This window comes from Desmodus rotundus, chromosome 4 (assembly GCF_022682495.2).
Source record: "Desmodus rotundus isolate HL8 chromosome 4, HLdesRot8A.1, whole genome shotgun sequence".
Taxonomy (NCBI): domain Eukaryota; kingdom Metazoa; phylum Chordata; class Mammalia; order Chiroptera; family Phyllostomidae; genus Desmodus; species Desmodus rotundus.
The window spans coordinates 3,207,969-3,223,689 of NC_071390.1; the positions used below are offsets into that span (position 1 = coordinate 3,207,969).

Here is a 15,721-nt window from a genome sequence, read left to right on the forward strand (position 1 = left end):
GCTTGGGGGGCGGGGTGCTGGGAGGAAGACACCAAGGCCAGTTGAGCATTCCGTCGCCATGCCCAAGGGTTGAGTCAGTTAAATTTTCCTATCACGGCTGTCGATTCCTAGGGGCTATTTATTTCGTGGTTCCCTGGCAAATCCTGCATTCAGTCTGGGTTTGACTAAGCAGCTCTCGGCGCCTGAGGCTCATTCTGTTACGACGTATTCCCATTAGCTCTGGGGACGGACTTTGGGAGGAATTTCCAATCACGCCCCAGCCTCGGTCATCAGGAGGACAAATGGCTTAACGAGAGGGAACAAACAGGAGCTCTGCTGATACCAGGGCTTTCCACGGTGTGAGCCCCATTGCTGTCACCTTGCAGACCTGAGCAGCTGAAGGGCTGCTGGGGAGATGCACTCACAGGGAAGCCCTTAACGTGGACGGAGACCGCCAGAGACTACTGCATGGGCCCGGCACCGCTCCACTGCCAGGCCCACGGGCCTGCCCTCCAGAAGGACGTGAGCATGTGGACTATGCTCCACGGTGCTCTGAGTCCCCACATACCTGCTTGCTCAGACCCAAGGGGCCACCTCCTGTATTGCTGGGCCTCATGCCCCGAGCCCCCCAGGCCACACCACTCATGTCAACAACCCAGAGTATCTCTTCAGCACCCTGCAGAGTGGGCCAGGCACCCTGGGACCCAGTGTCCCCTTGTGGGATGGGCTGCTTGTTGACCATTGGCTCTGGTGACCCTGCCCAGTGAACTCCTCAGCCTGGAGTCCCAGCCTCCAGGAGGCCCTCTGGTCTCCCAGGCTGAGTCCTGCAAGCCTGTGTCCAGGCTGCTGAGGAGTCAGTTAGCACTGAGGCTCCCCCCAGGTACTGTTGTTACTTTGCACAGCGACCTCCCCCTCCAGACTGCGAACTTCGTCTCCCTGGTCCCCAGCACGGGACCTTGGCCTAGCCGAGCATGGAACACTCTCAGTGAGTGAGCAGGGGCATACTCTCTCTTTACCATCACAGTTAGAAAAAAATTAAAACGTGTCTGGACACTGTGGTATGTGTCTAGAAAATTCAAGCATATGGGTAAGACATCTTCAGCTATTTCTTAAGCAGGTTTTGCTATTTAGAAATAAACGTGCACGTCGGGCACGAAGTGTTTACGCTGTAGCAATAAGCATGGAGGATACAATGATAAAGCTCTGGGAGGAGAACACAGGTAGTAAGCTTCCTGACATCACTCTTGTGATACTTTTTTGGGATCTGGCTGGAAAGGCAATGGCAACAAAGCAGAAATAAACAAGTGGGACTCCATCAGACCAAGAGCCTTCTGCACAGTGAAAGAAACCATCAACAAAATAGAAAGGCAACCTACTAAATGGGAGAAAATATTTAAAAATCATGTATCTGATATGGTTAATACCCAAAATATATAAAAAGCTCATACAGCTCGATAACAAAAAAAATCCAATTAAAACGATGGACAGAGGACCTAAATGAGAGACTCTTTCCATAGAATGCATAAAGACGGCCAACAGGCATGTGAAAAGATGCCCAGCATCACTAACTATGGGGGAAGCACATCAAAGCCGCAGTGAGACTCCACCCTGCGTCTGTCAGGATGCCTGTCATCAAAAGGACAAGAAACAACCAGTGTTGGCGACGATGTGGAAAGAAAGGGCTCCTCGTGGGAATGCACATTAGCGCAGCCACTATGGAAAACAGCACGAAGGTTCCTCAGAAAAATTGAAAACAGGATTCCTAAATGGCCCAGCAGAAAGTGAAAACACTAATTCAAAACCAGAAAGCAAACACGTGGATGCCTAAGGTGGCTGCAGCGTCAAGTTGCCGAGATCTGGGGGCACCAGGTGCCCGCCAGTGAAGGGACGATAAAGGAGGCGGAGTGTACATGGGGTGGGGCAAAAGTGGGCTGGCGGCTGTGAGAACTGAGACACAGAGTTTACTCCTGTGTTGCTGTTCATTCATCACTGCGCCACTTTCCCCACCACCTGCAGAGCCACTTTGCCCCACCCTGCATGCACACAATGGAACGCTCTTCAGCCGTAACAGAGTGAGCCCTTGGCAGCGCCAGCACCATGGACGGACCTCGAGGGAGTTACGCTCAGTGTAACAGGTCCAAGAAAGACAAACGCCACGTGATTTCACTTGAATGTGGAATCGAAAACAAACCAAACCGACCAAAGTCACAGACACAGAGCGGAGAGTGGTGTTGCCGGGGAGAGGGGTTCTGGAGTGTGGCGAAAGGGGCGAGAGGACCCAGACGCACAAACTCCCAGATACGGAACAAACAAGTCGTGGGGAGGCCGCACGCAGCATGGCGGCTGAATAGATAGAGAGGCTGCAACGTGAAAGTGGTTGGAGAGTCGATCCTAAAAGCTGTCCACACAAGAAAAAGCTCTTTCTAACTTTGGGGACATGTGGCAAGTAGGCTCACTGTGGTGACCACTTTGCAGCGTGGAACCATCCCGTCGCACACCTGGAACTAACATAAGGTTGTCCGTCGACTACCCTTCCCAAGGCGCAAACACAACACACATAGGTGAACCCACCAGGCTCCGGAAGGAGAGGTCGGGCCAGCTGAGGTTAATTTTCCTTGGCTTTGAAGGCTGAACTCGCAGGGCTTTGCGGGAAGCAAACATTTCCTTCAGCGGCCAGGGCCCTGCATGGTGAATGTGTTCACGGATGTTTTAGCTTAGACCGTTAGTGCTCAACCAGCAAGAGGAAGGGTGCAGGGCAGAGCTGCCCCGCCCTGGCCTGGCAAAAGCTCCCAACCAAATGATTTTATTCTAAATGCCCTGCAGGAGATGCCAGCTTCTTAAAGGCAGCTTCTGGTTTAAACTCACTCCTCCCTCAGGCATCTCTAAGGAAGGGTTGGACGTGCTCTGCTGTCGGCTGGAGCTGGGTGTGGGTCCCACCTCACTGCACTGTGAGCCCTGCACACACCTGCACAGGTGACACACACAGGTGACTCCACCTGCAGCGGCAGCTTCCCTTCTGCAAGTGAACGAGCAGGAGGATCCCGGGCTCCGGGCGGCTGTGGATGCGCCTGTCGTGCCATGTGGTTCTCAGCAAGTGCTCTTGTGACTGTTTCTCCAGCTAACACCTCTCTCTGTGACAGCTTTCACACAAAGACAGCACTAGCCCCTTCAGTCACCACCTCTAGCTCTGCAGAAGCCCTGAGGCAATGTGGCCGCATTCTTGTTGGCCCATCCCCAGAAGGTGCCGCCTGAAGTCTGTCTCTTCAGCCAGGGCCAGCAATGAAAACCCACACTGGCTCCGAGGAGGGGCCACTGCTCAGCACACCTCTCCAGCAGTCCCAGGGCCCCCACTGGGCCTACGCCGTCTGGGGGCGCGTCCCTCCTCTGAAGGAGCTGTCTCCATCCATGGTCAGCAGATCGGAGTCCCTCCACTGAGGACGCTGGGAGGAGAGATGCCGGGACAGCTGGCCTTCACTTAGGTGGGCACAGATGGAAGGACCTGAGGCTCCTGCAGCAGCCCGGGGGCAAACCCTGCACCCTGGACTGCCTGGGTCCGAATGACACGGGTAACATTGGCCACGTGCCTTCACCTTCCTCGCGGGGAAAGGAGCGGTGCAGCAGGCCCTGGCGGGTTTCACTGGAGGGTCATATGTGTAAAGCTCACGGGGTACTCAGAACAGCACCAGCATGTAGTATGTGCTCAGCAAAACGCCAGTGGACAGATGCCGGCCCCCAGGGGCAACATGCCCTCGCCCTGCCCACAAGTAAGATGCCCACACACAGAACACCAGAAAGGCTGAGCCGTGGCCACCTAGAGTCCCCCTCTGGAACCTCTGACCTCGGTGAGTGGCCAGGGCGGCGAAGCCCTGGAACAGGCAGGAAACTGGAGGTACCATGCCGTGACCTATAGGGACTGGTGAGGGGGCAGTGAGGGGCCCATGGGAGACCTCGTCTCAAGAATACTTAGGCAAGGGGCACCCCGGGAAGTGCGAAATCAGTGCAGCCGAGGCCCTCAGGGCACCCACAGGTTGGGAAGAAAACCGCGCAAGAGACCTTTTCTTCCCTCGGACTGGGAGTCAGCCAGCTAGGATGATGCAAGGGCACGTCCAGCCCCTCAGAGTAGACAAGGGGCCCCACCCGCTCGAATCCGCAGGGAGCTCTTCAACAGTGGCATTGAGGCCAAGAGCTTCGTTTGAAGCTCCCTTTTCCGCTCGGCGTGGCAGACTTAAGCAATAATGTGGACAACGCCTGGGATGGCGTGGAGCAGTGCCCAGCAAAAACAATGACCTCCCGAAACTCCCATTCCCGGCTGTGCTAATAGTCTCAAATTACAGTGACTCTGAACCTGCCAGGACGAATCCTGCAACTGTACATTTGACTCGTGAGTTGGACAAGACCACACTGGTGCCCGACTGGAAACCACCCTCTCGCTACACTGTGGCTGCATCTCAATTCGTACCGAGTTGGCTTAGAGATGTCATGCAAACCATGCTGAGAGTCTGAGGCTGGTGGCTTAGGGGTGGGATGCAGACTTACTTGTTAAGGATTTTGGCTCTCTTGGCGCTTGAGAAATTCTCCAGTTGCAAGGATTCTTGTGTGAGGAAAGCGACCGCCAGGTGAAAGTAGTTGTTCCAGAGCTGAAAACCAAAAGCAGGGGAGGCTGGGGAGTCGAACAGCTCCCCACCGGGTCTCGGCAATGCCGGGGACACTTCTCGTCCGCCCAGCACACTTCTGAAATGTGTCCACACCACGCTGGCGGCACGCAGGTTGCTAAGCAGCCGCTGACTAGGGTGTGGTTCAGGGCCCTGAGGTCTCAGGCGCTGCAATCCAGCTCCACCATTACCCAGGGAAATAGCCCAGCTCTTTGGGCCTCAGTTCCTCACAGGTAAGATGGGAATTCCCTGGTACCCACCTTGTAGGGTTGTGGAGGGTCACAGGGAAGTACAGGCAGAGTCTTCCTGGCGGGGCTGGGCAGCCATGAGCACGCTTATACCTGTCAGCTCTACGGAAGCCCCTTACTCAACGGTACACACGTTTCTACAGCTTATGGCTTCTTCTGATTATATACATATTGGACACTAGATACGCAAAGCATGTAAAAATCAAAATTTTAAACTTACAAGAAGCACAGACGGCACGTGGGTTAAAAGGAATAAGCACATAGGCCCTTAGGACGTAATCTGACAACCCGAGAATGGCTTAGCTCTGAATTTCCGGGAGGCTACGCACCAGGGAATGTACGTGGGGGTCCAGCTGCTATTTCTGTGTCGTATTTTTGATCTGGACCACCCACTGAGTGTACAGAAATTCCTCGGGTTCCCCTCCGGGAGGGATCCTGCCCGGGAAACTAACAGGCCACTTGCATGGGATGCTTTTTTATTTGCAGACTTTGGTGAATGAAACCAAGTAACAATGATGACCAAATCGTTACTAGCAGAAGCACATCCACATAGAGTACAATGGGCTGGAGGCCAGGAATGTCAGACACATAGTAAGTCATGCCAGGCAAGACCCACCCTCACTGTGCACTCGCTTGCACGGACCTCAAACACTGCAGATGCAGGGCCAGAATGGAACTGGTGGGCCAGCTGACCCAAACCCAGGGGGATGGGGTGCAGTTTTCTGCCTGGCCACAACCGCTGTGGCGGGACAAAGCCCAGAGAGAACACAGCAGGGGACACTGAGTTCTAAAAGTGAGCTGAGCTCAGCAACTCGAACCCGCGATGGAGTCTGAGAAAACCTTGGCAGCCACACTAACTAGGAAGAAGGGGCTGCTCTGAGTGTCTGCTTGTCACTGATTTAGTTCTTTCTCTTCGAAGCGGCTCCATCACCTTCCTTCTTAGCTTCAGCAAATACCCTGAAGGCACAATTTTCAGCGCTCAGGTTCGACAGTACATATTGTACACGCTGTTCCCACACCTTGCAGGGGAGACCGATTAAGTCCGCGGATTAGAAATAAACGATACTGGCTCAGATGAGCAATTTGTTTTAACACGATTTCCCAACCAAGGTCACGCACACCTCTCCTCTTACCTGCAGCTCAAAGTTGGCTTGATCCAGAAATTTTCTGTTCAGCGTATCTGCATACTGATTAATTGCTCGCAGGAAGACTCTGAAAGATCAAGACAAAATCGCGTAATTACACACTCAGGCTCTGGCACCTCTGTCGGTTTCGCATTTCAATTAGATCCGATCCGAGGCTGTCTGGGAAGCGCCCTCTCCAGGTTCTGTGAAAGCGGCGAGGTTTTGCCCTGAAAAACCCAGACAATTATATGCAGCCGTTCTCCAAATTAATCAAGGAAATTAGCACATGCAAAATCAAAGAAACAGACCAAAATAAGGACGTCTGAAATGTAGGAACAGTATCACTAAAAAAACCCTAATTTTAAAAAGGTGCAAATTAAACCCTCTTCTCAAGTCACAAGGTCTTAATGTTATATTAGTAAATTGGCCTCCGCTTAGCTGGCTTAAGAGGTAGGTGCTGGAAGGGCCCTCGTACACGGGCTTGGCAGGGTGTCTTATCTCAGTACCGTTAGTCCTATACTTCAAATGCTAATTTCGGTCACTGTTTACTTGTTTAAATAACGTTTTTAAAAGCTTTTAATAGCTATGAAAGGGATTTAACAAGAACTCTGGCAGGAATACCGACTGATTCATTGATAATGTACACTCTGAAGCAGGCAGAGCAAAATGTCACACACGCCCAAACCTGGACTTGTGCTGGTCTGTGATGGTACGCGACCTGAACCGTCATAAATGACTCCAGAGAACCAAGCCTTCCACCAGCTTGTTCCCTTCACTCTGTTTTATTACCCTAGAACGGGTTGACAGTAACAAAGCTTCGTCCAGATCCTTCTTTTCATGTGACCCCTCTCTCTGCACAAAGGCCGGGTGCAAAGGAATGAGCACAAGCTCACCAACAACACAGGGCATCATCGCCTGCCTCCGTTCAGGCAGCAGGAAGCAGCCGGCGAGCAGGAGGAATGCAGGTGACATGCTAGGACCGTGCTCTCTGACAGTGTGCTCTCCTTAGCTACTCGTGCCTGAGAGGCCCCCGTCCCTGGCCACCAATGGCCAGGTAGCCTGGGAGGAGGGAGAAAGGGCTTCTCCTCTGGCTGGGGCTTTAAGAAGGTCTCCCGCCCTAGCTGGTGTGGCTCACTGGATTGAGTGCCGGCCTCCAAACCAAAAGGTTGCAGGTTCGATTCCCAGTCTAGGGCACATGCCTGAGTTGTAGGCCAGGTCCCAAGTAGGGGGTGCACCACACCTTGATGTTAGGAGAGGCAACCACACATTGATGTTTCTCTCCCTCTCTTTCTCTCTCCCTTCTCCTCTCTAAAAATAAAAATAAAATATAAATCTTTAAAAGAAGTAGGACTCTGTCATTGCCTCCCACCACGGCCAGCTGCCGCACCCCTACGTCACTGCGTCCCTCTCGCACTCAGGATGTGGGCGGATCCAAGAGGGGTTTGCAGGCACAGTCTCATTGAGAAACCGGGCTGTGGGGGCCGGGCCCCAAACAGGCGTGACAAACGGCCTGCGATGGGGTTTGCCGTCTCTCCGTCCCTGAAGAACCCTGTGGATGGAGCCACCCGACTTCTTCTCTGGGGACATTAAATGTACCCAGAAAGGAGGAAGTAGTGTGACAAGTGACTGTGGATCGAGGCCCGTGGGAATCCTGGCTGTGTTTATTAACTGAGAGCACAGACCGGGTGGCGGCCTCCAGCAGCCAGAGGGCGGCCAGGTTCTGCAAACACAGGACAGGCCAGTTGGTTACATTTGAGAAACAGCTATCCCCTCTGAGTTTCCTAATTTGGTGAAAAAGGCTAAGCAAGAGGAATTTAGGGTATCTTCCCAAAATAAGAACACAGGGCTGAGACAGAAACACTGAATCTGGGGTGCGCATATACAATCACCTGAGAACCCTGGTCGGCCCTCTGGTCTCGGGCTGGGGTACCCCTGTCCCATTTAGCCCTCAGATGTACAGCCTGCGTGGCCGAGGGGGACATGGCCTGCCTTGCCCACCAGACCCCTGGCCATCACGTCAGACAGCCCTGCATTAGACGCAGCCATCAGAGACGTTCCCGCCCCAGTGACGGTGGGCCAGGACAGCCGCCCGTCACTACGAGAGCGTGCTCTCCTGCAGCACGAAAGCACCAGGCTTATGGCCACAACCCATAATTTTTTGTCCTTAATTTTTCCCTCCGTTTTAGAACATCGGCTGCTCACGAGAGCACCCTGGGGTCCTTGGGAGCTTTAAGGAAGACCCCTCTCCAGCCCGCCGCGATAAGGAGTTTGCAAGAACATGCGTTATTATTACAGGGTAATTATTTTGCCTCAAGATACCACTCAAACGGTTGCAATATGCTGCTTCTCATTAAGCTCTGGAACAGTTTCAGCTAGTTAAATAAAGATATTTCTCTAATGACTTTTAAAAAAATATGCCACACCGGAATAATACGAAGGCTGACCAACCACTTTTTAATGAACTGACCACAAAAGCAGGAGCAGGGCCTGAGAGAGATTCCATCGTGTAGATTCATGCTCAGTGTTTTAAAAAGCTGGGATAAAAACTAAACCACACAGAACGGGAGTTGGGCAGGGCAAAGTAAAAAAAGAAGACTGAACTAAAACTGCAATCAACGCATCAAACAGAGGTGAGCCAAAGCCCACTCCACGTTCAAGGCAACACCACAGGACGGCCCGACACGCAAACCACACCCCACGGTCCCCACTGGATCGGATTACAAGCTCACCCACGCCCCAAGTCCCGGCCACACATCAGTGATCTAACAAGGCACAGAGAAACCTAAACAGAGGGTTCTTTCGGTAACAACATCGGGAACCTGCTGTCATTCCTGAGTTAATCTGAACACACGTCAATCTAGGGAAACACTTAGGGAAGCGGCATTGGCAGCGCCTGGGTGCATTTGCTTTCAGTCACAGAGGAGTATGAATGGGGTCACAAGCTAGGCCAGGTGACTGGTGGCAGGAGGCCTTACTATTCTGAACGAAGGGTTTGGACTTCACTCCACACAGCTTGGGGTCCAGCCCTTTTTGTTCAGAGGTGATGAGCGGGAATGGGGGATGTGAGTGGGTTTGCCTCTGCCTCCCTAGGGGCTCTGTCTGTACTGAGCACCATTGGAGTTGGGTTCAAGGACAGGGAGGCCCTCTAGACTAGTCCCAAATGGTCCTATCTGCCTATTCACCCATGTGCCTGAATGCAAGTCAGCACCTCACATGTGCTAATGCCTGTTAGTCACGGGAATGAACAAACAGGTAGATGGATGGGTGGGTGGGGAGGTGGGTGGCTGGATGGGTGGATGGATGAATGGAAGAGGGGTAGATGATGGGTGGATGGATGGATGGATGAGGGATAGATGGGTGGATGGATAAATGAATGGATGGATGGATGGATTAGGGATGGATGATGGGCAGATGGATGGATGGATGGATGGATGGATGAATGGATGGATGAGGGATGGAAGGATGATGGATGAATGAACCAATTTGAGGCATTGACTCCAATCAGAGGGCTCAGAGAGCCAGAACACTTGGGAGCCCTTGGCTCTCCATGGAGTCTTTGCATTTTGAGTAGGTTTTCCACTGTGACGTGCTGCTCTTTTGAGGTTCTTCTTAACCAAATTTCTCTTTAAGCACTTGGGATCTATGGCTTGGCACTGTCCCCTGAACCTCCCCTCCACCCCCAGAGCTAGTCTTCTCATTCTCCAATCCCTCTCCAGGGCTGGTTCCTTGAAGGCAGAAACCTCGCCTTTTGCCATCAGAATCCCCCAAAGCATCTAAAAGAACCCCCTGCCACTGTGCCTATTCTGCAATGTTCCGACCTAGGGAACCTTTGGTTGATAAGCACACCAACAAGTTTCTCAGAATCATCGGTGTGGCCAGAGCCTCCCACCGGCCAAACAAAACAAAAACAAACGAACAGGCGAGCGCACCCTGAGCCTGCTCCAGTGGAGGGAGAGAAACCGCCCTCCCGCAACCCAAGTCTTTATTCCGTGTACTCGGCATTATTGTACGTGCGCTTCAGGACCCAACAAACAGAGATCATGCGTAAGGATCAGAGCATCCCACGGGAGTACAGGACACTCGCACGGAGACGGTGGGAGGTAGATGGCAGGGAACAGTACGCAGCAGAGACGCAGCTGGTGTCTGGCCAGAAAAGCGAGGGACTCACGGAAAAGGTCAGTCACTCCTCAAACCAAACCATGGAAGTCTTACTCCGAGACAGGAGACCCAAGCCATTTCTAAAACACAAGGCCAATGGTGTGAGAATTCCTGCTTCCAGAGGTGCTGCCCCCAGGGCCAAAAGGATTAAGTAAAAGGCTACGTCCATATCTAGAGTTCTTTTCAATCATTTTTAATCTACAGAAGGATTTATTTATCATCTCAACATTTGATAAATTCAGACGATAAAACCAAACACACGAATAAATAATGTAGAGAGAACCACGGGCAAATTCTGTCGCCCTAAAAAGATGTTGAGCCTGTCTCTAAGTCATTCCCGTTATCCAAGGCAGGTGACCGCAGACTGGACTGCTAGGGGCTTGGTGGCTCATGCAGTTAAAAAACAAGCCAACCAAACCCAGGCTGTTTTCCCGATTTCCTTCTCTTCTACCCCAGCAGTGAAGCACAGTGAGCTCCCCCCACAGACACAAATGCCACACTGCAGCTCCTGTCGGGTCAGATGGGAGTTTAGAGGTTATCTACACAGGCGTGTACACACGGCAGTCGTAATCCCATTCTTCCCACATCTATCTATCTACCTACCTATCTATCTCTTTATGTTCAGGTAATCAGTTAGCTACATGACCTTCAGAGAGCTGCTCCTATTTTCAACCAAGAAATCAAAGTAGTAAACTACTGGGCCTCTCAGCTCCCCTGCACGGGAATCTAAGGGCTTGTTTGGTTTTTTTTTTCAAACTTGGAGATTGACGGTAAGAAAGAGATAACACCACCTAACACAAAATCACTAACACCAGGACCTCCGCTGACACTGTAGGAAATGTCACGTAGCATTTGCAGACAGCAGAGACACCCCATGGGCCCCACACTTCTGCACACCGTTCGGAGACAGGCGGGGGTGGCAGAGGCTCTGCCTGGACGAGGCACCTCACTCTTCACCCGTACAGCGGTTTACAGATGAGGCCCCGCCAGCCTTGCCTCTTGGCCCGCGTCCCCACTGTCTCGTGTAGAAAGGACAGTAAGTGCCCCGTGGGAGACCAGCCCCCAGATCTGCCTACTGCAAAGCTCCGCGTGCAGAGCAGTAGCCCAGCCCTGAAGCACTGTCTGTTAATTGAGTGGGGGGAACTGAGCAGCTGAAGCTACTCGGGAACCAATTTAACGATTCAGGCTGCGGGGCAATGCAGTCACTAGAGTGACTTGATTCCCATCCCGAGTGCTTCTGTTATTCAGTGTCTGCTGCCAATAAACCTGCACGTGAGGTGCCATGTTGCTACAAGGGCAGACAGCCAGAGAGGCCTTGAACTTCAGGTAGTACAAAGCCCCATTTCTCAACTGCTGAAGCTGGTTTCTCTTTCATTCCTTTTCTTAAACTTGACTTTAAGTTTTATAACTAGGTTGTACAGCTCAATATGAGGGCATTTAAATACCTCTGGCATTAAAACAAGAGTCCCTTTGGAGCGGGGGGAATGCATCTTTTAAAAAAATGTTTTGCCTTAAGTGGGTGGGGAAAAAGGAACAAATTAAAAGTGACATTTTATCCCTATAGAACAATGAGTCAAGGAATAGTAGCGGGAACTTTGCCTTAAAACAATTTCCACATAATTCAGGAATGCCGGGGAAGAGACGCAGCTTAAAGTGGAGTGAGGAAGGGGACGCAGAGAATGACCCCTCGTGACACAGGAAGGCTTTCCGTCAGCTGGAGGGTCTTTGCGCCCATCCCACACGTGGCCGAGTGGCTCTCTGTCAAGGCTGTGACCCAACTGGATCAGCCACTTCCTGCAGTGGGACTTTGGGGGGGAAATGACAACCACAAAGAAGTGACTTGTACAAGAGACCTTGGTGGATGAGATGTGGAGATGACAGAAAGTGGGGGTCTGGTGGGGGGGAACCTGCCCCTTGTCTTGGCCATTGGGGAAGGAGTTAGAGGACCAATGTACTAGAACTTTCTGGGACGGAGGCCAGCAGGACCGGGGGGCGGGGGGGGGGGGACAGGCTGTGTGAGGTTGGGAATGCCACGTGCCAAGTGTGCACCTTGGGTGGTGGGCAGAGTGGGGTTGGGGGGGACTGACTGGGGGGAAGGAGCCCAAAGACTCCGGCTCCAACTGCCACCATCTCCTTTTTCCTCGCGTCTTTCCCAAGTCAATAAGGCGCCAACGTCTACCACACTCCCACCTGAAATGCAAAGGGCTCTGACCCTCTCCACAGCCAGCCCTGGGGGAGGCAGGCTCGGCCTGGGTGGGACCCTGGGAACACACAGACACCAGGGGGCGCTGCCTGGGCTGGCCCTGCCATCCTCACTGTGGGGTCTCCCTCCTGGGCAGAGACCCCCGGGCCCTGGTCTGTGTGTCTGACTCATGCCAAACACATGAAGACTGTCTAGACTGCTCCCACACGGTGCCTGCGGCCTCTGAGCCCCGCGGGCTGAGGGGGAGAGCCCCCGAGAACGGCTGGGACGTGGCCACAGCTCTCCTGTCCCCTCCCACGTGGCCGGCCCTCGCCCTGCTGTTTGCTCATGAGCGTGTGCTGGGCACCCCGTGTGGTCTCCGCACCGCTGTCACTTCACAGAACTCATGCTACGTCATGCTAACAAGCTTGAAGGGCGTGAATGACCTAATATTTTACAAAGAAGGAAACAGAAGTCCAGGGAGCCAGCCCGACACCCATGTTCCCTGAAGGGCAGAGGCCACTCAGACCAAGGCCAGTCAGTGTGGCCGTCACCACAGGCGTAAATCTGTTGCCTTTACACTGTGGCAAGGCCAGTGTCCAGCACATTCGGCAGTAGGCGGCATGAGACCCAGGCACCCTTCACTCAGCATCAGCAATTATCACCCAAGATTATTTCCTGCTCCCCCCCGACCCCCATCCCACACATGATCAATAGCAGACTATTTGTAAAGCCGTTTTAGGTTTGCAGCAAAATCAAGTGAAGCGTTCCAATGCCCCTGCCCCCGGTACATACAGCCTGCCCCACGAGAGTGGTGCATTTGTCACAGCTGACGAAGCCCCACCGAGTGGCACAGGCTTGTCACCCAAAGCCCACAGCTTACACTAAGGTTCACTCTCGGCGCTGTCCGTTCTGCGGGCTGGGATACATGGATAATGACATGCGCCCACCACTATGGCACCACGCAGAGGAGCTCACTGCCCTGAACACCCTCGGAGCTCTGCCCCTCAGCCCTCCCTCCCGCCGAGCCCCTGGCTGCCACAGGTCTGTTACTGTCTCTGCAGACTCGCCTTGTCCAGGACGTCAGGTGGCTGGAATCATAGAGCAGGTAGCCTTTTCCGACTGGACCCTGCATGTTCTCTAAGTTCATCTTTGCCGGGTGTAAGACCCTTCACAATGGAAGGCATTCTACAGCAGAAAGGTAAAAGACGATCTCCCGTCAGGCTCCTTCCTGACTCACTCTGGCCTTACAGGGAGTTCACGGTCATTCACAGCATCAGGGCCCAGACTGCCCTGCAGAGCTAGTGGATGCTCCAAGTGCATCTCTGGGTTCGGGTGGGGCACTGTGCTCACAGGGCCTTGGGCTTCACCTCCGTAAAGCAGGCTGTGAACACCAACCACACTGTCTAATCACTTCCCGTGGGCAGTGCAGTGGAATGAAGTGCACTCACGCTGCTGTGGACCATCGCCGCTGTCCACCCCCAGACGGCTTGCCGCCTTGAAACACTGGGACTCGGCACCCAGGGCACGGCAACTCCCCATGTCCCCACCTGGACCCCGGTCACCCCCGCCTCACTTCCCACTTGGATGAGTTTGACTGTTCTGGGTCCCTCCTGGAAGTGAAGTCACACAGCGTCTGTCCCTTTGTGACAACGGCTTGGGTCACGCAGCATAGTCTTCATCCATGCCACGGCAGGCGTCGGAGCTCCCTCCGTTCCACCACACGTCTACACCATGCTCGTGGGTGCCCTGATGGACACCTGGGCTGCCTCCACCTTTTGGCTGCCACGAGTAATGTGGGTGCAGCAGGGACGTACAACTGTCTCTCCGGCTAATACACACACACTTTCAATGACAAACTAATGCCGTGGATGAGAAAGAACCTGAAACCACTCCAGTCAGCTCCGAACAGTGCGGCTCCCCCCTTACAGGGGCTTGACGTGGCCATGACTGGACTTTAGCTTCCACGTCTGCAAAACGCTGGCCATGAGAGGACAGGGACACGAGCCCCCGGTCCTACCCTGGAACCTCAGCGGGGGCCAGACACGGCTGTCCTCTCAGGCTGCCCCTGAGGAAAGGTACTCTCCAGCACCTCTGAGTTCTGACTCCCACACGCCCCTTCAATACAGGCCCATTCGCAGCAAGCAGAAGACGGGCAGATGACGTGTCTCCTGGGAGACGTGGCTGGTGCTGGGCTGTCAGCTGGGTTTGTGATAGGTGACTGCCACTCAGCCTGCCTCTCGGCCACTTCAGGTCTGGGGGTGGGAGGCCCCAGAGGCAGATTCTCTTCCCACAAGGGTCCCCTGTGAGTCAAGCTCTTCTCCGTGGTCTTGTGAGTATCTCTGTGCTCCTGCTCTTACTTGATCTCATGGCAACACGGCCGGGTCGCGAAGGGCCCGAGGAGCCCTCCCGGGCCCTCAGCAGTCAAGAACCAGCAGCCTGGCACAGCTCTCCCAACCTTGGCTGCAACACATCGCCCCAGAGGTGCGGCCCAAGGCTCAAGAGCAAACGGCTTATTTCACAGTGGCCTTGAGGCCGTCCAGCTGTGAGAGAAACACCGGACACCAGCTGAGATGCTGAAATGCACAGGAGAGAGGTAGGCTCTTGTTCATCACACGTGAGGACAAGAGAGCTGACCTTGACCGAGCACCCTGTGGGCCAGGAGCTCACGTACACGCTCATCCACACTCTACAATGTACAGGTGGGACACGGAGGATCCTCAGGCTCGCGAAGGCCCAGGTCACCCAGCCAGCCGGTGCAGAGCAGATGCGAAGCCAAGTCCCTGCCTGCCCCCTCCCCACCCCATGGCAAGGGGTGCAGTAGGTGGGGGCTGCACTCCTGGCCCAGGCACGCCCCCCAGGAAGCACCCACAGATTACACTGAGCTGTGTGCTGGTACCCCAGAAGTACCCCGTAGAGACTGCATTTGGCTTTTAGAAGGCACATCAGGAAAACAGCAGTTTCAGCAGCCTGCCTCCATCAGCACAATCTGCCGAAGGGAACACAGGTACTCGGCCAAGGCCCTGGAGCCTCCGTGGGTGAGAGAGCCCACCTGGAGAGGACACACTGAGGGGCCGTGGAAGGCCAAGAACAGAGTCTCAAGAAACTCCAGCAACCCTTGTGGGCAGAGGAAGATGAACCCAGGAGGGGAGGGGAGGGGAGGGGACAAGAGGGCTTCTGTGGGCTGGCCTGGGGCTGACTCATTTCCACACCAGCCACACTGAGTGCCCAGCACAACTTCACAACTTTCCAGAACAAATGAAGGCCCAAACTAGTGGGTGAGACCCAACTTTAAATGCAGGATCGGCCGTCTTGTCACCACCGTTGCTCTGGCCCCTCCTCTGCTCTTCCTGAGTCCAGGTTTTGGGCTCGTGCCCC

At 53.9% G+C, this 15,721-nt stretch overlaps 1 protein-coding gene across 3 annotated transcripts in view; it reads right to left on the reverse strand.

Annotated features, from left to right (window-relative positions):
• DOCK1 (dedicator of cytokinesis 1) overlaps positions 1 to 15,721 on the reverse strand; it is a 374,752-nt gene that overhangs the window by 68,022 nt on the left and 291,009 nt on the right. For all 3 annotated transcript variants that reach the window (XM_053922126.2, XM_053922125.2, XM_053922127.2), the window contains exons 30-31: positions 6,013 to 6,091; positions 4,516 to 4,616 (exon numbers count right to left, since the gene is read on the reverse strand). In XM_053922126.2, coding sequence (XP_053778101.1) covers positions 4,516 to 4,616; positions 6,013 to 6,091 — 180 coding nt within the window. The remainder of the gene's footprint in view (positions 1 to 4,515; positions 4,617 to 6,012; positions 6,092 to 15,721) is intronic.